Below are 22,282 nucleotides of genomic sequence, written 5' to 3'. Positions count from 1 at the left end.
ATCCAGGAAAGTCCAGGAGTGTGGGAAATGGGGGAGGGCTGGTGTCCCCAGCCTGTCCCTATCCCGCTTCCCTCTAGATGGTGCCATTGGACCAGGAATGCCACTTCCGCTCCTCGGTCCTTCCCACTGCTTCCCAAGGCCACTTGTCTCCCTTCCCAGAAAATGTTTGGGATAATTGTAGCCACTGTCACTCCATTTGCTGTGGGTGTCACTGGGAGAAAAACCTTCCAGGGCTTGGGGTGGATGATCCAGGGAGAAATTCCAGAGGTGGCAGAGTCATGGGAGGGGTCGGGACGATGGCAAAGGGAAAAACAGGATCTTGGCAAGGAATTCCTGGCTGGGAGGGTGGGCAGGGGCTGGGCTGGAATTGCCAGATTTGCTGTGGCTGCCCCTGGATCTCTGGCAGTGCCCAAGGCCAGGTTGGACACTGGGGCTTGGAGCACACTGGGATGGTGGGAGGTGTCCCTGGAAGTGGCTGAGCTTTAAAGTCCCTTCCATCCCAAACCATAATTCCATGATTCCATGACAATCTCCAGGGCCTTTCCCAACTGAAACCAAATGACCTCAGAAATCCTTCCCAACCTGAATATTCCTATGATTCTCCAAATTATTCCATAACTCCATTCCATGACTCCAATCTGGAGGAGACACAGGGAAAACCTGGGGTGGAACAACCATATTGAACAACATCCCGAAAAACCCTAAACCCAGCTTTTGGGTCAATCCTGGAAAACCTGATCCCTGTGATCTCTGTCTGGCAGCACAAGCAGGAGGAGCTGGACGGGGATGGTTGGGAATACGCTTCCCTCTTCGGCTGGCGCTTCCACCTCCAGCAGCGCCGCTCTGACGCCTTCCGCCGGCGCCGCTGGAGACGCCGGATGGAGCCTCTGGAACGCACCGGCCCCGCCGCTGTCTTTGCCTTGGAAGGGGCTCTGGTAGGGAACAGCTTCTCTCATTCCCAAATTTCGGCCTGGAAATGTTATCGGCCGCTCGCTATCTGTTTCCCGTTATCCTGTTATCCTCCCTGTTTGTTCCCTGCTTTCCCTCTTTGCTCCTGACTTTCTCCACACTCTGGATTTTCCAATCCGCTCCTTTTCCAATGATCCCATGAGAGCCAAAGCAGCACAAAGCTCCCATTCTATGTTTTTATGGAATTTTTTCCTCTCCTGTTTGGCTTTTTTCCCTCCTTTTTCCTTGCTCTGTCTTTCCCTTCAATCCAGAGTTGATCCCTTTGGGATCAAAGCAGCTCTATGGTGTTTTCCATGAGCTGTTCGCATCTTGGGGGATCCCGGCTGCCTCTCACCCCCAGAGCTCCTGATGGGACTTTTCCTATTCCCCTTTTTCCCATGGGATCCACAAACAGGAATTCTCAGCCTTGGAAATCGCTCCTTTTCCCACAAATATTCCAAGGCCAATGGGGAATTAGGAGAACTCGGGAATCTCCAAGAGCTTTTCCAACCTAATTTTTAGGATTCTGGGGAACACTGGAAGCCCAGACTCCTCTTGGACACCCCAGAGAATTCCATCCCATGGGAAATCCTGGCTCTGGGGATGATCCCAGCATTCCCGACTTTCCATTGTTTTCCTTGCAGGGAGGAGTGACTGATGACAAGAGCGACGATGGAAAATCTGATGGAAAATCCGCATCCACCCTGAGTTTCGGAGTCAACAGACCCACGATCTCCTGCATTTTTGACTGTAAGGACCCCAGGGGAGTGGGAAAGGCATTTCCCATCCTTTTCCCAGAAAAAGATGGAAAAATAAAAATGGAAAAAGGGTGGAGGGGAGGACAGTGCTTATGGGAACATCCACAGGCTCCAGGATCGGAGCTAGGGATATCCCGGGGGGATTGAGCTGGAATTCTCTCAGATGGGAGATGAGGAATGATGGAATCTCCCTGGGGTCTTTTCCATGTTTCCTGTTCTTCCGGCAGCCGGGAACAGATTCCACCTGCGCTGTTACCTGTACCAGGCACGGGATCTCATTGCCATGGACAAGGACAGCTTCTCTGGTGAGTCCGGATCTACACCGGCATGGAATTCCGGGAAGAGTGGGACCATCCATGGGCCAGGACACTTTCCCTGATCCCAGGTGGATCCAAGTCCATCCAACCTGGCCTTGGGCACTGCCAGGGATCCACGGGCAGCCACAGCAAATCTGGGAATTCCAGCCCAGCCCCTGCCCACCCTCCCAGCCAGGAATTCCTTGCCAAGATCCCAGCCCAATCTCCCCTTTCCCAGTGGGAGCCATTCCCTGGCTCCTGTTCCTGCAGGCCTTGTCCCCAGTCCCTCTGCAGCTCTCCTGGAGCCCCTCCAGGCCTGGAATGGGCTCCAAGAAATCTCTGGAGCCTTTCACTCTCCAGGCTGGATATGATGGAGCACAGGGAGACACTTCCATGGGATTTGCCCAGGGAAAATTCCAGAGGGTGATTCCAGGATTTAATCAGGACCTTGGCACAGTCCGGCCCCTTCTTCTCCAGCATCCTCAGGAAATTCCTTGTTGGATTCGATCTAGTGAAAGGTTTCCAGCCCATGGGGTTGGATCCAGATGATCCATAAGGTCCTTTCCATCCCAAAACAGTCTGGGATTCCATGATTCCATATTTCCTTAGCATCCCCCTTCTCCCAGCTGCACAGTGGGGCAGCGGTCCCTGGGATTTGGGATTTAGGAAGGAGATTTCCATGGAAAGAAGGGAATCCAGGTGGAAAACAGGGGCTAGCCTTTGTGAAGGATTTTTCCACGTCCTGCTGCTCCACCCTTTCCCAGCATAACTCCACAGATTTCTGAAATTCCCAGGATTGTGCTGGTGCGGCTGGGACTTCCCACGCTGGGGTTTTTGGGATAAGAAAGAAGTCAGAATAGGAAAAATCCTTTTATCCATGAGATTTCCATGCTGGAGGTGCTTGGATGGTTGGATGCAGGTGGAACATCCCTTTGGAATGTGGTTGAGGGGGGATGGAATGCCGGAAAATCCCACATCCTCATCCCTGGAGGCTGGGTCATCCCAGCCAGGAATTCCCATTAATGATTTGGAGCTGGAAAAGCGGGAAAAGGGAATGTCACCTCCTCTAGATCAGAGCTGGAATAATGTCCCAAATCCTGGGAAAAGAGTCCACTGGTGGGAGAGCTCCAACATCCCTCCAGGGCTATCCCTGCTTGATTCCCATGAGATTTACAGAAGGATTTGGGTGGGATTTCCCTCCAAATTCTGGGATTTCGATCCCACTTGGAACAACACATCCCAGGAATGATGGGAAACAGGGTCAATCCCAAAACTGGGGAAGCAGCTGGACCATGATCCCGAGGGAATTCTGCTTTTCCCTGTGGTTGGAATAATGTGATTTTGGGGAATAAACACCCCAGAGCATCCAAAAAAAAAAAAAATCCCCCAGTGCCTGTTCCCACCTGGAATTCCCACAAAAGGCTCCTTGTTGGGATGAGGAGGTGGGAGCGAGGTGAGCTCATGGCCCGGGAGGGGAGTCCGGAATCATTTTCCTTTGGAAAAATCCCGGCCAAGGACAACACGAGCAGCAACGTTCCACAATGTGGGATTGTGATTCCTGCTGCCGGGAATAAAGGAGTTCATTAAAGGGGCTTGGCAGTTGGAAAAATAAACATTCCCTGCTCCCAACAAAGGGGCTTTAGAGAGGCTTCCATTAAAAAAAAAAAAAAAAAAAAAAAAAAAAAAAAAAAAGGAGGAGAAGGGAGGGAAAAATGGGGGAAAAAAAGGGAAAAGCAACTCCAAATCCAGGGGTTTTTGTATATTGTAATGGATTTGGCTGAGGAAAAGTGAGAAAGGCTCTTCCCAGAGTGGGTTTTTGGGAATGTCTGAGTGGTCCTGGATTGTTGAGTGTGGATAGAGGGAGAAATCCAGCCCCTGGTGCCCCAATTCCTTGGAAAATGGGGGGAAAAGGGGGAATGCTGCTGAGATCAGCTGGCCCTGCTTCCAGGGGGTGTGGGATCATCCTGGGATCTCAATCCAGTGGTTTGTGGGATAATCCTGGGATCTCAATTCAGTGGTTTGTGGGATCATCCTGGGATCTGAATCAAGGGATGTGGGATTTTCCTGGGATCTGAATCCAGGACTTGTGGGATGTTCCTGGGAGCTGAATCCTGGGATGTGTGTGGGGTGTTCCTTGCATCTGAAACCATGGGTGTGGGATAATCCTGGGATCTGCACCCAGGGATTTGTGGAATAATCCTGGGATCTGAATCCAGGGAGGTGTGGGATAATCCAGGGATCTGCATCCTTTGCCTCCCATTAAAGCCCCCAGGGATATGTGGGATGTTCCTGGAATCTTCATCCAGGGATGTGGGGGATGCTCCTCTACCTTCCAGCCAGGAATTCCTTCCCAAGATCCCACCCCAATCTCCCCTTTCCCAGTGGAAGCCATTCCCTGGCTCCTGTCCTTCCTTCCCTTGTCCCAAATTCCTCCTCAGCTCTCCTGGAGCCCCTTTAGGTCCTGGCAGTGGCGCCAAGATTTCCCTGGATCTTTAGAACAATCCCAACTCTCAGACTGAGCCTTTCCAGCTGGAAAACCACCTGGAAAACCCGGCAGTTTAAGCTTGGAATGCTGAATTCCAGGTGGGATACACTGGGTAGCTCCTTTCTCCTCAAGCAAGACCTGAGGGAACTCAGGGTGAGATGGAGCAAGCTGAGAATTCCCAAATTCTTTGGGAGCCAGTTCTGGATGGAGCTTGGAATTCTGCGAGAGCCAGAGCTGGGATCCATCCCTGAATCCCAATCCTTGAATCCCATTCCTGCAGATCCCTACGCCATTGTGTCCTTCCTGCACCAGAGCCAGAAGACAGTGGTGGAGAAGAACACCCTGAATCCCACCTGGGATCAGACCCTGATCTTCTACGAGATCGAGATTTTCGGGAATTCTCAGGATGTGGCCGAGTCCCCTCCCAACATCCTGGTGGAAATCTACGACCACGACACCTATGTGAGTGTGGCCATTCCCGACGGGAATTCGCAGCCTCTGGAATGTGTGATTTCCAGCATCTCTGGGTGGTTCGGGCTTTGGGGTGGACTTTCCAGAGAGGGAAAATTCCAGGGAAAATCCTGGAATGTTGGGTAGTGTCCTGGAGGTCCCATTCGTTGAGCTTCCTCATTGTCATTTGAAGTGGGGAAATTAACAGAGTTTCCTCATGGAAAAACATTGGGATAAAGTTGGATGCAGTCATGGAAATAGGGAAACGCCCTGTGCTGTTTGTGGTGTCCAAAAGGCCTGGGAATTATGGAATTTTGGGGGGTCAGTGGCAGGAACTTGAAGTTTTTCCCAGAAAAAACAGGCTGAAAAAAAGAAGTCGGAAAAACCAAGTGCGACAGGGAATTCTGTGGAAAACCACTTGGAATACACCTTGGGAAGGACTTGGGAATATCTCGGGAATCTTCTTCCCTCTCTCCTGCTTCTTCCCAGCAGGAAAGATTCCAAAGATCCCAGTGCAGAGCAGGGAATGGGATTTTTAAGAGCTGCCAAAGGCTCTGTGTTCCTGCTCTGGAACACCTGGGATAGGAATTCCTAAAAAAGTGTTTTTCTCCTAAAAAGGTGTTTTTCCAGCCTTAGGAATTCCAGGGAGGACTTGGAAAGCTGGAGGCTCTAAGAGCACCAATCCCATACATTTTCCCTGCCCCAATCCCATAACGGGATCGTCCCTCACTCCTGATTTTTAGCTGAGAGGAGGGATGGATTTCTCTGGGAAAAGGGATGGCAAGGACGATCCCAATTCCCATGGTTCCCAATTCTCTGGAATTCCCTTTCCAGGGTGCGGATGAATTCATGGGACGCTGCATCTGCCGGCCCAGCCTGGAGCGCTCGCCCCGGCTCTCCTGGTATCCCGTCCTCAAATCCGGCCGGAATGTCGGGGAACTCCTGGCCGCCTTTGAGCTGATCCAGAGGGAAAAGGTGAGATCCATCCCTGAGCCTGGAATGCTCCGTAATTCCATTTCTTCCTCAGGATCCAACTTTTCCAGGCAGTGGGTTTTCCATTGGTGCCTTTGGAGCCTGTGAAGAATTGGAGGGATTTGGGACTTGTCCCTTTTTGAGGGATAATTCCATAGGAGGAGATTTTCCAGGAGGGAAAAGAGGTGGTTTAGGGTTGGCCTGATGGAAAACTGCAGAATTCCAGGTGGGATGGGCTGGATGGATCCTTCTCTCCTTGCCAAGTTCTGGGGAATCTCATGGATATCGAGGGAGCTGGGAATTGCCAAATCCCCAAGGAATGCTGCCCTTTCCTTGGAATTATTTCTGGAGGGGGTTTAGGAGAGCGGAAGCCACTCCAGCTTTTCCAATGGCTGCATCCCAGATGTGCCAGGAAAAAGGGATGGATTGGGAAGCTCAGTCCCTGTATCCCACTCTTCCTTCCCAGCCCTGAGGTTTATCTGGGAATGGGAATCCCACAATTCCCTCTTCCCTGGAAATCCCAGCCCAAGCACCAGGACAAGGACCCAAATATCCACATGTGGCCTCTTCGTCCTCCTCATTCCCTCAGAAATGGGTGGGAAAGGCCTTGGAAAAGCCTTGGAATGAGGTGTGCTCCCAGAGGAGCTGTTTGATCCCAGTGGGAATCATCTGGGTGGATTTGGTCCTTCCATGCTGGATGAGAATCCAGGATTTTTAGAGCTTGGAATGGAAGGGGCTGAAGTTTCCCTCCTGGAAAAAGAGGAATTAGCAGTGGGAATGTTAATGGGAATTGTGTTCTCTCCCTGCAGCCGGCTGTTCATCACATCCCTGGATTTGAGGTAATTCCCAACTCCTCCTTGTGAATCCAGCACCATTCCCAGCTTTCCCAGGGATTTGGAGGTGTTTCCAGCCCTGCGGCAATCCCTCCATCCTGTCTTAGGGAATTCTTTTAAGATAAAAGAAATCCTAAAGCATAGAGATTCCGATTTTCCTCAGCTGATAAGGAAAACTGGGAGTGGGGCAGCTCCTTCCCGACAGGGCAAACTCATCCCATTCCAGGATGATCCAGAGGATGCCATGGAGATGCTCCAAAGGCTCTGGAGCCAGGCTGGCAGAGCTGGGAATGTTCCCCTGGGGAAGGGAAAATTCCAGGGAATCCTCAGAGTCCCTGAAGGGGCTCCAGGAGAGCTGGAGAGGGACTGGGGACAAGGCCTGCAGGGACAGGAGCCAGGGAATGGCTCCCACTGGGAAAGGGGAGATTGGGCTGGGATCTTGGCAAGGAATTGCTGGCTGGGAGGGTGGGCAGGGGCTGGGCTGGAATTCCCAGATTTGCTGTGGCTGCCCCTGGATCCCTGGCAGTGCCCAAGGCCAGGCTGGATCCACCTGGGACAGTGGGAGGTGTGGGACCCCATCCTGGATGGGATTTAGGGATTTTTCCTCCCTAACCCATTCCATGATTCCCTTTGGATATCAGCTCCAATTATAAACCTTGGGATGGGTTTAGGGATGAGAATTCCTCTAATTCTGTCCTCTCCTCTTTCCCAGAGCGAGCTCTCCTCCAGTCTGGATGAGGTGAGTCTTCGGGAATTCCATATTTTCATCTTGGAATTGTTCAAATTTGTTTCTTTGGGAAATCCTCTTTTTCCCAGATGGGTCAAGATGGGAGCATCAGGATTTTGGGAATAGGAGTGACCTCTGACCTGATGGGCTTTTCCTCATGGCCAGGAATGTTGGGATCCATTTACCCTCTGGAATGAGGTGTCCCATCCTTTCAACCCGGGCGTGCCAAAGCCGGAATGCTCCCAATTCCAAACTTTCCACAGGGAATCCCAATTCCAAACTTTCGATAGGGAATTTGCTGTGAATCGAGGATGTGCTGGACTGTTCCAGTTGTTCCAAAGGAAATTTTCGTCCCTCATCCTGGGAAAAATTCAGGGATAGGTTGTATGTGGCTTGGAGCTACCTGGGATAGTGGAATGTTCCCTGCTCATGGAATGGGATGAGTTTTCCAATGGAAAGTATTCCATGATTCCATGATTCCCATGATTCTTATTCCATACCCAGGATCCCAAGACTTTATCCCTGTACATCCCATGGAACCAATCCCAGGCTGAACCATCAGTTGGGATCTTGGAAAACTCCAGGCAGGGAAAGGGAACAACTCTTGGAATGTTGTGGTGGCCCTCGGAGCCGTTAATCCCAAAATTTGGGAGATGAGCTAGGAAAGACCTGAGCCACATTCCCAGGAAAGGTTGGATTGGATGGGATAAACACATTTTTCCAAGATTTTTTCCCACCCAAACCAGCTTTCCTGAGAGCTCATCCCGCTGTTCCATGTGTCCATAATCATCTCTCTCCTTTTTTTTTTTCCTCCATTTCTTCCCACTGCCGGGATTCCGGGATGGGGCATTCCACAGCTCTGCATCCCTGCCTTGTTCTCGGAGGGGCTCCTCCAATGGGTACCGCTCTCTTCCCTCTCTTTCCCTTTTCCCAGAATCCAAGAAAATCCTGGCAGAGCCTTTCAGGGAGAGCAGGATTGCAGGAACCCCATCCCAACAAAATTCCAAAGGATTGGTGCCACCTGGAGCCTCCGGTGCCCCATGGATGCTCCTGAAGGACCGGGATGGCTCCATCATTATCCATTTTTTCTTGGGAATGGCCTTTTGTGGCTGAATTCCCTCTGAACTCTGGGATTTATGTTTGGATCGCATCCCAGCTTCCATTTAAACTGGGAATATTTTCCAGCCTTTTTTTTTTGGCCTCATCCATGTTGATTTTCCCGGATACAAATCTGGGATGGAATCAATGATCTCCAGAGTTCCCTGCCACCTGGATTCCCTTGAATTTATCCTTGTTCAACCCATCCTGGCTCCCAGCAGGATTTTCATGGATTTTCTTCCCTCCAGCCAGCTTTGTCTGGGAATTTTTTTTCCCACTCCCATCCTGATCCTTCTGTGCTCCCGCCTCATTCCTGGCATTCCCTGCTCATTCCCATCCATTCCAGCATTCCATCCTCTGACATTCAGCTGGAATCCAGGAGGATGCCTGCAAAACCACTGGGAGAGCAGCAGGAAGGACTTAAAAAACCCCTGGAATGACACAGGGTTAAAATCCAAGTTGATCCTGGAGAGGATGGACGGGGCAGGAGCTCTTTCCCAAGGATTTCCCACTGGATTTGCTGAAAGATTGATCTCTAAAATCCCTTCCAACCCAAACCATTCCATGATTTTGGGCCTGAGCAGCCTGAAATGAATTTTTTTGGGAATTAGATTTCCAGAGGTAACCCAGGGAATGTGGGAATTCTCTGCAGCTCTCCCTTCTCCTTCGGGTTATCCCAGATAAAATTCCCATTCCCTGACAGCACTAACTCGTGCTGTGAGCACATGGATCATGGAATGGAGGAGTGGCTGCTCTGTGTGGGAATCCCAGGCACCTCTTCCCACATGGAATTCCCAAAAACTCCATCTAACAAGCAGCTGGACTCAGGAACCAGCAATTCCCAAGGAAAATTAAAACTTGGAATTTTATGGGAAGGGGAGTTGGAATTGGATGATCCTTAAGGCCCTTTCCAACTCCAACCATTCCATGATTCCATGTGGAAAATCCCTTTGGAGAACCAATCCCTCACCCAGTCCCGTAATTAAAACACACCCACGCGTCATTGAATCCAATAAAATTCCAGCTGGGAGAGAATTCCATGCTCCTGGGATGGATTTCCAGAGGTTTTGCTTTCATTGCGGCCTTTCCGGGGGCTCTGGGAGATGCAGGAAAAGAAAAGGGGAGGAATTCTGGCTTCCACTCTCCTCCTCCGGAAAGGCAAATTTGGAATTCCTCAGCTGCCTCGCAGATTTGGGATGATCCCAATGGAATTCCCAGGTAGTTTCTCCCGCGCCCTATCCCATGGATTTCTGGATTATCCATGAAGTGTGGGATGAACCACAGCCCCTTCCCAGATCCAGAGGTGATGCCAATCCCCCATCCCACGGTGCTGCTCCCACTAAACTTTTTGGGAATTGTCCAACTACAAACCCGCCGCTGCTGCTTCATCCCTTTCCTCATCCCACTGTGATCCCGGAATGGGATAGAGGTGATTCCATCCTGTCATTCCCTAAAAAAGGTTTAACCTTGGAGGGCAGATCCTTTGTGTTTTTTGATCCCTGGGAAAACCTCAGGAATGTTGGATCTTCTCCAGGATGGATTAAAGAGATTGAACCACTTTTCTGGCACCTCCATCCTGCCATTCCTCACCTCTCTCCTCTGGCTGTCCTGGATTTCCTGGGAGAGATCAGTTTGGCAAGGATGGAGATTCCGGGTGGATCCAACCTGGAAAGGGATTGGATGTCCCATCCTGGTGCTTCCTGACATTTTCCTTTCCCTCTCTGCTCCCACAGTCCGCGGATTCCGACCTTCCCTACCCGCCGCCGCAGCGGGAGCCCAATGTTTACATGGTCCCGCAGGGAATCAAACCCGTCCTGCAGCGCACGGCCATCGAGGTGAGCCACGGATTCGGGAATGACAGCCGGGAATGGGATCCAAGATGGATTCTGGGGTGTGATTCCAAAAAAAAAAAAGGAGGCTCCAGGGGGAACTTCTGGTTATTCACAATTCCCTGACAGGAAGGTGGATCTGGGAGTGTTGGGGTCTTCTCCCAGAGAACCAGGGATGGGATAAGGATGAAGTTCAGGGAACAAGGAATGGGAAAAGGATAAGGATGAAATTCAGGGAACAAGACATGGGATAAGGATGAAGCTCAGGTTGGATATCAGGAGGAATTTCCTCATGGAAAGGGTGGTCAGGCATTGGAAGTGCCCAGGGAGCTTTGGAAGTGTCCAAGGAACTCCTGGTGCTGAGGTGGGGATCAGTCAAAGGTTGAACTCCATGACCTTGGAGATGTTTTCCAACCTCAAGGATTCCATAATTCCCACTGCTGGTTGTGTTGCTTGTCCTGGAGGTTCTCCTCCACTGCCAAGGAGCTCCATGGAAACCTGGAAGCAGAGCCTTGGCTCAGGATTTGGTGTCCCCTCATCCCACAGATCCTGGCCTGGGGGCTGAGGAACCTCAAGAGCTTCCAGCTGGCCAGCGTGACCTCGCCCAGCCTGCTGGTGGAGTGTGGCGGGCAGCGTGTCCAGTCCGGCGTCATCAAGAACGTCAAGAAGAACCCCAACTTCGACGTCTGCGTGCTCTTCATGGAAGTGGTGAGGTCCCAGTGGGACTGGGGTGGTGCAGGGGCAAGGGAATGTCCTCAAAAATGGGGTGAAGTTCCTTAAAATCCTGTAAAAATGGATCTGGTGAAGGACCTCAAAGTTCCATAAAGGAGGATCTTGTGAAGGGCCTGAATGTCCCATAAAAATGGAGCTTGTGGTGAAGGATCTCAAAATCCCATAAAAGTGGATCTTGTGCGGAAGATCCTCAAAGTCCCATGAAAGTGGATCTTATGAAGAACAGTGCTGTAAAAATAAATTTTATAGTGAAGGACCTCAAAATCCCATAAAAATGGATCTGATGAAGGACCTTAGAACCCCACAAAAATGGACCATGTGGAGGTGTCATAAAATTGGTTCTACTGATGAAGGACAGTCCTGTGAAAATGGATTTTATGGTGAAGGACCTCAAAATTCCATAAAAATGATTCTTTTGGTGAAGTTCCTTCTGCCCTTGGTTTTTTGGGGAATGGTGCAGAACCTCTGCCCTCCCTTTCCAGCCTCATTCCATCTTCCTTTCCCTCTTCCCGCAGCGTCTGCCCAAGGAGAGCCTCTACAGCCCCCCCATCATCCTGAAGATCATCGACAACCGCCCCTTTGGCCGGAGACCCGTGGTGGGACAGTGCACCATCCGCTCCCTCCAGGAATTCTACTGGGATCCCTCCCAGCAGGACACGGGGGCACCCCAGGAGCAGCCAGGTATGTGGGAATGCTGGGATTTGTGTCCTTCGTGGAGTCATGGGATGGTTGGCTTGGGAAGGAACTTAAAGATCATCTGGTTGCACCCCATCCATGGGCACCTCCCACTGTCCCAGGTGGATCCAAGCCCCAATGTCCAACCTTGGACACTTCCAGTGATCCAGGGGCAGCCACAGCTGCTCTGGGAATTCCATCCCAGCCTCTCCCACCCTTCCCAATGGAATTTTTTCACAATATTCCATTGAAATCTCCCCTCCTTCAGTTCAATCCATTCCCTCTTGTCCTGGCACTCCGTGTCACAAGCCCCTCTCCTGACTCCTTGGAGCCCTGGATGGGATGGGGATCATGGGCTTGGGATATTGGAGATGAGCTTTGGGTGGTGAGAAAAGTCTGGATGAGTTTGGGATCTTGGAGATGAACTTTGGACGGTGGGAAGGGTCTGGGATGAATTTGGGATCATGGAGAAGAACTTTGGGTGGTGGGAAATGTCTGGCATGAGTTTGGGATCATGGAGATGAATTTTGAATGGTGGGACGTGTCTGGGATCATGGACATGAACGTTGGATGGTGCGATGTGTCTGGGATGAGTTTTGGATCATGGAGAAGAACTTTGGATGGTCTGCGGGGCCTGGATGGGATTGGGATCATGGAGATGGGATCAGGGAGAAACTGGGATCACTCCTGGAGGTAGATCCCACAGTTTCTGGGCTCTGGGATTCCCAAATCCCGGGATCATGGTGCCGTCCTGCTCCGGTTGCAGATGACGTCAGCCTCACGCCCAGGGACGACGTCCTCATCGACATCGATGACAAAGAGCCCCTGATCCCCATCCAGGTACGGAAAATGCGCTGGGAAAATCCTGGATTCTTTCTGTGGGTCTGGTGAGGGTGGATCCGAGGTGCTGATGTGAGGCCGGATCTGCTTGGATCCGTCCTTTTCCAACTTTCACGCGTTTTTCCTTCCTCTCCTCACCTGCGCAACCCCAAACTCCCCCTCATTCCCTCTCTTGGGAATGAGGGACTGGATTTGCTTTCCCGATGGAGAGAAATCCATGCAAGGTTCTTCCCAAGGAAAGCAAAAATTCCCTGAGGCTCCGTCATCCTTGCTCCATGGCCGGATCTCCTTTTCCCAGTTTGGCTCCTGGTTTGCAGGAATTTTACTGAACTGGGATTGTAGAATCCCAAATCCATTGTGGTGGGAGTGGGAATTGGTGCAGTTCCAATGAATTTGAGGGATCTCAGCATTCCCTTGGGAATGGATCAGGATGGACACACCCCTGGAGCTTCCATTCTTCCAGAAACTTCCTGTATCCACAGTCCTCGGGTTCCTTCTCCAGCAGAAGGAATCTTTGGGACCTGTGCCGAGATGTGAGTGGGATGCACGGATCCCAAGGTGATCCCGGTGCCTCTGGAGCAGCTAGGAATGGTGTCAGGAATGTTTGGTGGAGCTTTTCCCAGTCTCCCATGCCTTGGTGGGATATCAAGGGCCGGAATTTCCCTTCTCCCTATTCCTGGATGCCACAGGACTGGAAAAGCTGGAGTTTCCAGAAGGAATCAGCTTTGCAGGTGTTTCCTGTCTCAGTTTCCCTGGCCTTGAGTGATTCCAGGGATGGAGGAGCTGCTGAATCCAAGATGTCCAACTTGGGCATGGATCCTGCTCTTTATCCACATCCTTGGTGACTCCTGGGAGTTTCTATTCCCAAGGATTTTCTGGTGCTTTTGGATATTTGTGGTGTATCCCAAGCCAAACACGGGCTGGGTCCCACATCAAGCTGGGAATCCAGAATTTGGCTAATTCCCCAAAAAAACTGTGGATGTGGCCCTGCTCATTCCCACTCATTCCAAATCCTCATCCCTGGAAGTGTCCAAGGCCAGGTTGGATGGAGCTTGGAGAAACCTGGGATAGTGGGAGGTGTCCCTGCCCATGGAAAAGATGGAATGGGATGAGATTTAAGATCCTTCCCACCCAAATAATTCCATGATTCCATGATCCTATTCACAGCTCCGTTGGGATCTTGTCCTGAAATCCTTCAGCCTCCATTGGGAACAGGACAGGAGAATTGGGAAAAGTTGGCTCTGGTGAAAAGTGTGGAAAGGGAAAAGCAGCTCCCGAAAATGCTCCTGATTGGAGCACTGGGAAATTGGGAAAGCAGCCCCATTCCCTCCTTTTTGCTTCCCATTTAGGATTTATTCTTAAAATTTACAGCTGGGCTTCATCTTTTATCAGGGAAGTAACTGGAGCGTGTCCATGGAAAACATGGAATTTGGGAAAGGGACTTGTTGTAATAAAATCCCTATTTTTTTAAGTCAGAGAAACTTGGGAGAAAACTGAGGGAATAATGTGGGAATCTGTGAGATCCCAGCTTGAGATGTGGAGCTTGATCCCAGCTTCCCATGACCTTGATCTGGGGTTTCCCATGATCTGGAATTGGAATTTCCCACAATCCAGTGCAGGAAGAGCTTGGACCTTCCCACTGGTGGGATTCCCAGTTTGTCCCATTTTTCTGAATGATCAGGATGGAAGGAACACCCTGGGATGTCCAGAGTGGCTTTGGCCATGCCCACGAATCCCTGGAATTCTCTGCTCAGATTTCCATGATTTATTCATGGAAAGCCATGGTGGTGGGAAACCTGCTCCCATTTTTTCCTTTGGGAATAAAACCTCTGGATAGGGACTCACCTCCCTTTATACCCCCTGGAGCTCTGGGAGCTGCTCCCAGGAATGTGGGATCCCATCCCAAAGATTCCAGAGGAAGAAATGAGAAGGAGCTTTGGAATCCTGGAGCTTTGTTCCCTGGGATAATTTTATTGGAAACATCTCCAAGCTCATATCAAATTTAGGGAAGAGTTTACACAGTAGGAAAAGGGAGAGAGGGATGTGACAAAACCATTCCAAAGTGGAAAATTCCAGCATTTTTTTCCTGGAAAAAACATTTCCCAAACAATCCCCCTGCCACCAATGGAGTTCTTCAGTTTGACCCTGGATTTGTCCTTCTCTGTTTGTTTCTTTCCTTGTTTTTCCTGTTATTTCGGGAAAGGAGGGAGCTTCTTCCTGGAAAACCAACCCAAAATTCCCACCTGGGAATTTTGGCCCTGGAAGCTGCTCCTCTCCTGGAGGTGGGCATGGATTGAGGCGTGGATGGACCATTGGGATCATTCCGCCCATCCCGGGCCAGATTTGGCAGGTCAAGGACTAGTCCCTGCTCCGCTTTCCTGGGAAAAGGGAGGGATCCCAAGCCAGCAGCTTGTGCTCAGGGCTCTTTGGAAGCAGGAGCCAGGATTTTTCATGGATGCGTTTCCTTGTGTGGCTCCGGAGTTTTTCTCCCTCCTTGCCAAGCCTGGCTTTGGTCCCTGCTCCAAAGGATGGTTGGAACAAAGGATCCCTTTGTTGCTTTCCCTGGAAAATTGGGAAAACAACCAGAGGTGAAATCCCTCTGCTCCAAGGTTTGGGAGTGTGTTATCCATCTCATCCGAGCAGGATCAAGAGTTCAGATGGAATTTAAAACCAGTTTAAGTGCACGGGACACATCCTGGTCACCCAAAGCGAGGAAAATCCTAAAAAATCCTGGAAAAGTGATTTTTCCTGGCTAATCCTGTCTAGATTGGTTCTTTGGGAAAAGGACACGGAGTGAAGCTTTGGAAAGGTGGAATTTGTGGAAGAGGCTGCTGGGTCAGGCCTTGTCCTGCCTGCTCTGCTCCCGGTGTTTTCTGAGGGTTCATTCCCATGGGAAGAGGCTCAGGAAGGACTTCCACAGCTCCATGGGATTTGTTCTGTCTGCTCATGGATAAACCAGCTGGAAAGGAGCTGTTCCTAGAGCCACGAGGGAATCCTGGTGGAAAATGATCCTCGGGGAGTGTTTTCCCTATGGAATGTTTTCCCTATGGGAATCCTGGTGGAAAATGATCCTCAGCAAATGTTTTCCCTGGAAATTGTGGAGTTTGGCCCACGGATGCCGGTCTGGATCTGGTTGGATAAGAGAACGGTTTTGGGAACAAGCCTGAGCTGGATAACTGGGAATGCTGTCAGGATTGGCCTGATCCTCAAACCTGGCTGTTTTCTGGGAAGAACCTCTCATTCCTCCCCCTTTTCCACTTCCAAGGGATCCTTGGAATCTTGAAACAGCGCTGCCACTTCCTGCCCATGGATGTGATGCCGGCTTTTGGTTTGCCCAGGATGAGCCGGACTTGGACGTGGGCTTTGATCCTGAGCATTCCCAATCCCATTCTAAATCCCCCTGGCTCAGATCCTTCCCTGAATTCTGGGATAACTCCTTGACTTTGCAGCTCACAGTATCCAGGGAAAAGCCTCTGCTCCACTGGAAATTACTAACAGTAATTTTTCCATATTTTTCCCCTTTAATATCCCAATTTTCCTCTGCGTCATTCCAGCTGTTTGCTGAACATCCCTAAAAACAAGCCCTGTGCTCATCCTAAATTTGCCTCATCCTGGGAAACCCCAGGGTTGGTAATATTAGTTTGGATTAATCCCATTAATTGTTGCTTTTGCTGCTGTGTGTTCATCCCGATTCCTGGAATTCCTTGGATAACGGATCATTTTAATTTGTAGCTTCCTGAGGGTTTGACAAGCTCAGCACTAATTAACATCCCGGATTCCCGGGCCCTGCCTCATGTAGGTATCGCTTCCTTTCTAATTGCTAATGAATTGCTTAATTAATTAACCGCTTAATTGATGACCTGAGCCCATGAGGATACACAGATAAAGCCAGAAGGAGGCGTTTTCCTTCTGGGAGTGATCCCGCTTGCTGCTTAGGAAAATGGTAATTCCAGCTGGCTGCCCCTGTGTCCTTGGGCTTTCCATTAATTCCAAAGGGAATGAGGGGGTGGTTTGAAGGAATTCCATCCCCAGCTCGGGGATCCCAGCACAGGAAGGACATGGAAATGTGGGAGTGATCCAGAGGTGGGACCAGGATGATTAGAGGGATGGAACAGCTCTGCTGGGAGGAAAAGCTGGGAATGTTCCCCTGGAGAAGGGAAAAATCCAGGGAATCCTCAGAGTCCCTAAAGGGGCTCCAGGAGAGCTGGAGAGGGACTGGGGACAAGGCATGCAGGGACAGGAGCCAGGGAATGGCTCCCACTGGGAAAGGGGAGATTGGGCTGGGATCTTGGCAAGGAATTGCTGTCTGGGAGGGTGGGCAGGGGCTGGGCTGGAATTGCCAGATTTGCTGTGGCTGCCCCTGGATCCCTGGCAGTGCCCAAGGCCAGGTTGGATCCATCTGGGACAGTGGGAGGTGTCCTTGCCCATGGATGGGGTGGGAATGGGATTTGGGGATCCTTTCCATTTTCCTGCTCCCTTTTTCTCTTTTCCATGAGAAAAGTGGATGTTGGGATTTTCCTGGGTTTTATAGGGAGGGCAGTGGAGCTTCTTTGCCTTCTCGGGGATAGCACTCCAGAGGAGTAGTTCCCTTCATCCCAAATTCATCCCGATTAGGTTCTCCATGGAATCGTGGAATGATTTGAGGTTGGAAGGACCTTAAATCCCATCCCATTCCTCAATTTCCATGGGCAGGGACACCTTCCACTATCCCAGGTGGATCCAAGCCCCAGTGTCCAACCTGGCCTTGGACACTTCCAGGGATCCAAATATTTTCCAATGGATGGATTTCTCCATTCCAGAGAGGTGACAGTGCTGGTATCCCAACTATGGAAGCAAAAATTCCTGAAACAACCCCCCCCCATCCCGCTGTCCATCCACATTTTTAATTTCCATGGATGTGCTTTTGGTATAGGACAAAGAAAATCCAGGGGAAAAAAACAAAAAAGAGGGAAAAGCTACAAAGTGTTAATTTAAAATCAAACTACGGGAATATTAGGTGGGAATAAACCATCCAATTGTCCTGGTTCATCCAGGATTCTCCAGGAATGGGAATCAATGTGATAAACCCCAGTTTGCAGAAAGATGGGAATGTTTCCTCGGGAAAACCATCCTGGTTCCCATCTTCCTTCCCGGCTTCTTCTCCTTTATGGTTCAGGAGCTCTGCACAAAAGCAGGAGCTGGGAATGAGGCCCAGGGGCTGCAGCTGGGGAAATCTTGGAAAAAAGCTTTTCCAGCCAAAAAAATACAGCTCCGTGCAGAGTGTGTGAGGGAGGTCCTGGATTTCACCGGGATCTGCCTCAGGCTGGGGCGTTAATGAGGAGGGGGAAGAGTTTAAAGTGCCAGAGGTCAGGGATGGGTGGGATCTTGGGATGGAATTCTGCCCTGGGAGAGTGGGCAGGGGCTGGGCTGGAATTCCCAGATTTGCTGTGGCTGCCCCTGGATCCCTGGCAGTGCCCAAGGATGGATACTGGGGCTTGGATCCACCTGGGACAGTGGGAGCTGTCCCTGCCCATGGATGGGGTGGGATTTAAGGTCACTTCCCACCCACAACGTTCCAGGATTCTGGAGCCCATCTGCTCTGGGAGAGCTGGGAATATTCCCCTGGAGAAGGGAAAAATCCAAGGAATCCTCAGAGTCCCTGGAGGGGCTCCAGGAGAGCTGGAGAGGGACTGGGGACAAGGCCTGCAGGGACAGGAGCCAGGGAATGGCTCCCACTGGGAAAGGGCAGATTGGGCTGGGATCTTGGCAAGGAATTGGTGTCTGGGAGGGTGGGCAGGGGCTGGGCTGGAACTGCCAGATTTGCTGTGGCTGCCCCTGGATCCCTGGCAGTGCCCAAGGCCAGGTTGGATCCACCTGGGACAATGGGAGGTGTCCCTGCCTGTGGGATGGGATGAGCTTTCAGGTCCCTTCCCATTCCATGATTCCATAGTTCCATGATTCCTGGGCACCTCCTGGAGGAGAGGAGCTCATGAGGGACTCTTGGACACCTCTGCTCCTCCATTCCCTGCTGAGGAGCCCTACAAAGCAGTTACTCTGCTGTTACTCCACTGTTACTCCAGCTCGTGCTGCTTTCCAAATCCCCCATCCCAGGACACATTAACGGAGCCCAGCGGACCCAGTTCCAGCCAATCCATGTCTGTAAACTATTTGGGATAATTGGTTGTTTGCTGTGTTTGCTCCTTTCAAATCCAAGCCTACATTTCACGGCTTCTCCGGTTACTGTTCCTTGGAAGGGCTCTGGGTGTTGGATGGCTTCTCCTGGGAATGATTCCCATCCCAGCGCTGCCTCCCTGTAATGTTCCTGATGGTTTTAATATTCCCAGCTGGGAGCCAGCCCATGGCACTGCCACTGGGGAGGGGGAAAAGTATTCCCAGAGAAAACTCCGAGATTTCCACAGCTAGGGTTTGTAGGATCATGGAATGGTTTGAGTGGGAAGGGAGCTGTAAGCTCATCCCATTCCATGGGCAGGGACACCTCCCACTATCCCAGGTGGACCCAAGTCCTTCCAAGCTGGTCTTGGGCACTGCCAGGGATCCAGGGGGCAGCCACAGCTGCTCTGGGAATTCCATCCCAGCCCCTCCCCACCCTTCCAGCCAGGAATATATTCCATAAAGGAGGAATTATCCTTCCTTCATTCGTGCTTTCTTCCCAGAGCTGCTGCAGCTCCTGGGATGACGGGATTGGGTGAAATGATCCGGTTATTCCCAGGATATCCAAATGATGGGTCCCTCTTGGGAAACGTTGGAGTTCTAGGGTGGCGAGAGGGAACAGGGATGGAACACGGATGGGGAGACAGGGAAACTCTGGGTAATCATGGCAGCAGATTTCCAGGTGGGAATGAGCTCCTTTTCCAGGGAATTTTCAAGATTTGCTCACTTGAGGTTAAATTTATCCACAAGGGATTCTCACCTGGGGGTTGTGCCCAGTGGGATCCATGAAAAAGCTGGAAAGGGAGCACAGATCCCAATCCCAGAGATCATCTGTACCATGGAAAAACCTCTGGAGGTGGTTTGGGATACCTGGAGGGAATTTTATCTTTCCCTTGGATAAATGAAATTCCTCAATCTGTTCTTTTTTAATCCATTGCTTTCTATGACTTTTTAATTCCCCAATGGAATCATATCCATCACCATTAACATTCCAGCTGCTCCCCTTCCCTCCTTTTTGTGTTTTCCCTGTTTTTCATTGGAATATCAGTCAAAATCCACCAAAATCTCTAATCCAGTTATTTCTCTTGTGGCTGCAGAGGATTCCATGGGTAAGTCCTGGGTTGAATCCAAGTGTTTTCCCTGTATCCCAATACCTGTGGAATGTCATGATGTCTGAATCGAGCCCTTGGAACAATAAAATGGGAAGTGACGAAAGGAAAATTGGGATTTCCCCTCCCAAAAAAAGGAGGTGGCAGAAGCCTCTGAGTGAATTTCCATAATATTCCAATTAAATCTGGTGTCTATCCATTAAATCCCGTGCTGTTGATTTCAAATATAAATCCAGTAAAACTCCATTTGGAATTCTCTGTGAGGTCAATGAGCTGGAATTCTGTGGCCTCCTAAAAGGAGACACCAGGATTTTCTCGGAATTTTTCATGAATTGCAGGCAAAGCGATCTCAAAAATGGGATTCCTATAAAATCTATGGAATATTGAGCCCACATGGTCCTTTTTTTCCTCCTGGAATGGTTTGAACTGGGAATAAGGCAATGGGAGTTGGTGAGAGCTGAGGTTTTGTGGGATTTTCCCAGGTTTTTTTCGTCCAAGGGTTGTGTCATTCTGGAGACCTATGCACTGTTGGGTTTTAATGGAAAGATGGGAATTGTATGGATTTATTCATTTATCCTCAGGTTTTGTTGGGATGGGGAGGTTGGGAGGTGCTGAGATACAACCAGGAAGTCAATCCCTGTCTCCCAAATCCCCAAAATTTCCAGGAAAAGCCTAAAATTGGGGCATTTCAAGCTGTTAACACTGGAGTTAAATTGGTTTATTCCTTGCATGGAAATTCTGGGAAAACCACCCTTTAAGTGGCCAAAACTTCCCTAAAAATGCTCCAAATTCTTGGAATATTCTTCTTGGAGCTCTACCTCATCTTCCCATGAGGAATAATCCTCTTGGGAATATCCAGAGTGGCTGTAACACCCGGATTTGGGCTGGGGGCATCCTGAAAAAAACCTGGAAATCAGGGATGGAGTTGATGCAGGGTTCACTTCCCAAATCTGGGAGCTGCTGCTGTTTTCTGGGGATTTTTTTTCTGTGGAAAATGAGTAACTCTGGGATCTCTGGCTGCAGGAGGAGGAATTCATTGACTGGTGGAGCAAATTTTACGCTTCCACGGGAGAGAGGGAAAAATGTGGATATTACTTGGAAAAGGGATTTGACACCTTGAAGGTGAGTGACTTCCGTCAGGTGTGGGTCCTTGGAATTCCACTCTCCATGATTTCTTTGGGATTTTTGGCTTTTTTTCCAAATCCGGTTTCAAGAAAACCAAAACATTTTCCCCAGGTGTGGAAAATTCTGTTTCCTTTGGAAAAGCCTTTTTGGAAACTTCTGGAAATTTTCCCGTGGGAAGTGGCAGAGAGGGTGGGGAAGTGCCATCCTGGGAAAAGTTTGGGAATGAGGAAAATCAGGGATTTCTCAGGGAACAGGGAGATTAAGGCACAAGAGATGCTAAATTTAACACATTTAAATTTAACCATTTTTTCCTTGGGTTTAAGGAAAATATTCTCAGCTGGAAGATCTCTATCCATGAAAAACCCACCAGGAGACCTTGGCTTTGTCTGGGTCCTTGGGATGGGCTGGAATTTATTGTGGGATTCCCAAATTCTCCTTTTCCCACTGCCCAAGAATGAAATAAGAGCGAAAATTCCCAGAAATTTCTCCCCATGGGATGAAGTTTCCCAGGATTTAAGAATTTGGTTGGAGTTTTTTCCCACAATCCATCTTTTCCTCATCAGGTCTATGAGATGGAGCTGGAAAATGTTGAGGAATTTGAGCATCTCTCCGACTTCTGCCACACCTTCAAACTGTTCCGGGGGAGATCCCAGGATTCCAGCGATGACCCCTCGGTGGTGGGGGAATTCAAGGTGGGATGGGCCCTCTCCCCATGGATTGTGTCCCTAGGGGTGGGAATCATGGGATCTTTAAAGTCATTTTCAGCCCAAATCATTCAGTGAGTCTGGGAATTGTTGGAGTTGAGGAATCCTCATTCATGGAAGTGGCCAAGGCTTCTTGGAAGGGGCTTGGAGCAACCTGGGACAGTAGGAGGTGTCCCTGCCGGTGGAAAGGGTGGGAATGGGATGGGATTTAAGGTCTCTTCCAACCCAACCCATTCCAGGATTCTGGAGCCCCCTGCTCTGGAGCCAGGCTGGGAGAGCTGGGAATGTTCCCCTGGAGAAGGGAAAAATCCAGGGAATCCTCAGAGTGCCTGAAGGGGCTCCAGGAGAGCTGGAGAGGGACTGGGGACAAGGCCTGCAGGGACAGGAGCCAGGGAATGGCTCCCACTGGGAAAGGGGAGATTGGGCTGGGATCTTGGCAAGGAATTGCTGGCTGGGCTGGAATTCCCAGATTTTCTGTGGCTGCCCCTGGATCCCTGGCAGTGTCCAAGGCCAGGTTGGGATGGACTATGATCCACCTGGGATCAGGGAAT

The 22,282-nt window shown here is 50.3% G+C and overlaps 1 protein-coding gene across 1 annotated transcript in view; it reads left to right on the top strand.

Moving 5' to 3' along the window:
* The window catches only part of DYSF (dysferlin), a 69,870-nt gene that overhangs the window by 22,853 nt on the left and 24,735 nt on the right, over positions 1-22,282 (top strand). The window contains exons 30-42 of the mRNA XM_058803092.1: positions 762-935; positions 1,593-1,698; positions 1,934-2,011; positions 4,768-4,949; positions 5,772-5,912; positions 6,719-6,748; positions 7,455-7,481; positions 10,301-10,402; positions 10,943-11,104; positions 11,644-11,809; positions 12,570-12,643; positions 20,926-21,024; positions 21,591-21,719. Of these exons, the coding sequence (XP_058659075.1) occupies positions 762-935; positions 1,593-1,698; positions 1,934-2,011; positions 4,768-4,949; positions 5,772-5,912; positions 6,719-6,748; positions 7,455-7,481; positions 10,301-10,402; positions 10,943-11,104; positions 11,644-11,809; positions 12,570-12,643; positions 20,926-21,024; positions 21,591-21,719 (1,470 nt within the window). The remainder of the gene's footprint in view (positions 1-761; positions 936-1,592; positions 1,699-1,933; positions 2,012-4,767; positions 4,950-5,771; positions 5,913-6,718; positions 6,749-7,454; positions 7,482-10,300; positions 10,403-10,942; positions 11,105-11,643; positions 11,810-12,569; positions 12,644-20,925; positions 21,025-21,590; positions 21,720-22,282) is intronic.

Source organism: Ammospiza caudacuta, chromosome 4, assembly GCF_027887145.1.
Source record: "Ammospiza caudacuta isolate bAmmCau1 chromosome 4, bAmmCau1.pri, whole genome shotgun sequence".
NCBI lineage: Eukaryota > Metazoa > Chordata > Aves > Passeriformes > Passerellidae > Ammospiza > Ammospiza caudacuta.
Note: the sequence above shows the minus strand (reverse complement) of the source record. Positions and strands in the feature narration are given on the sequence as shown.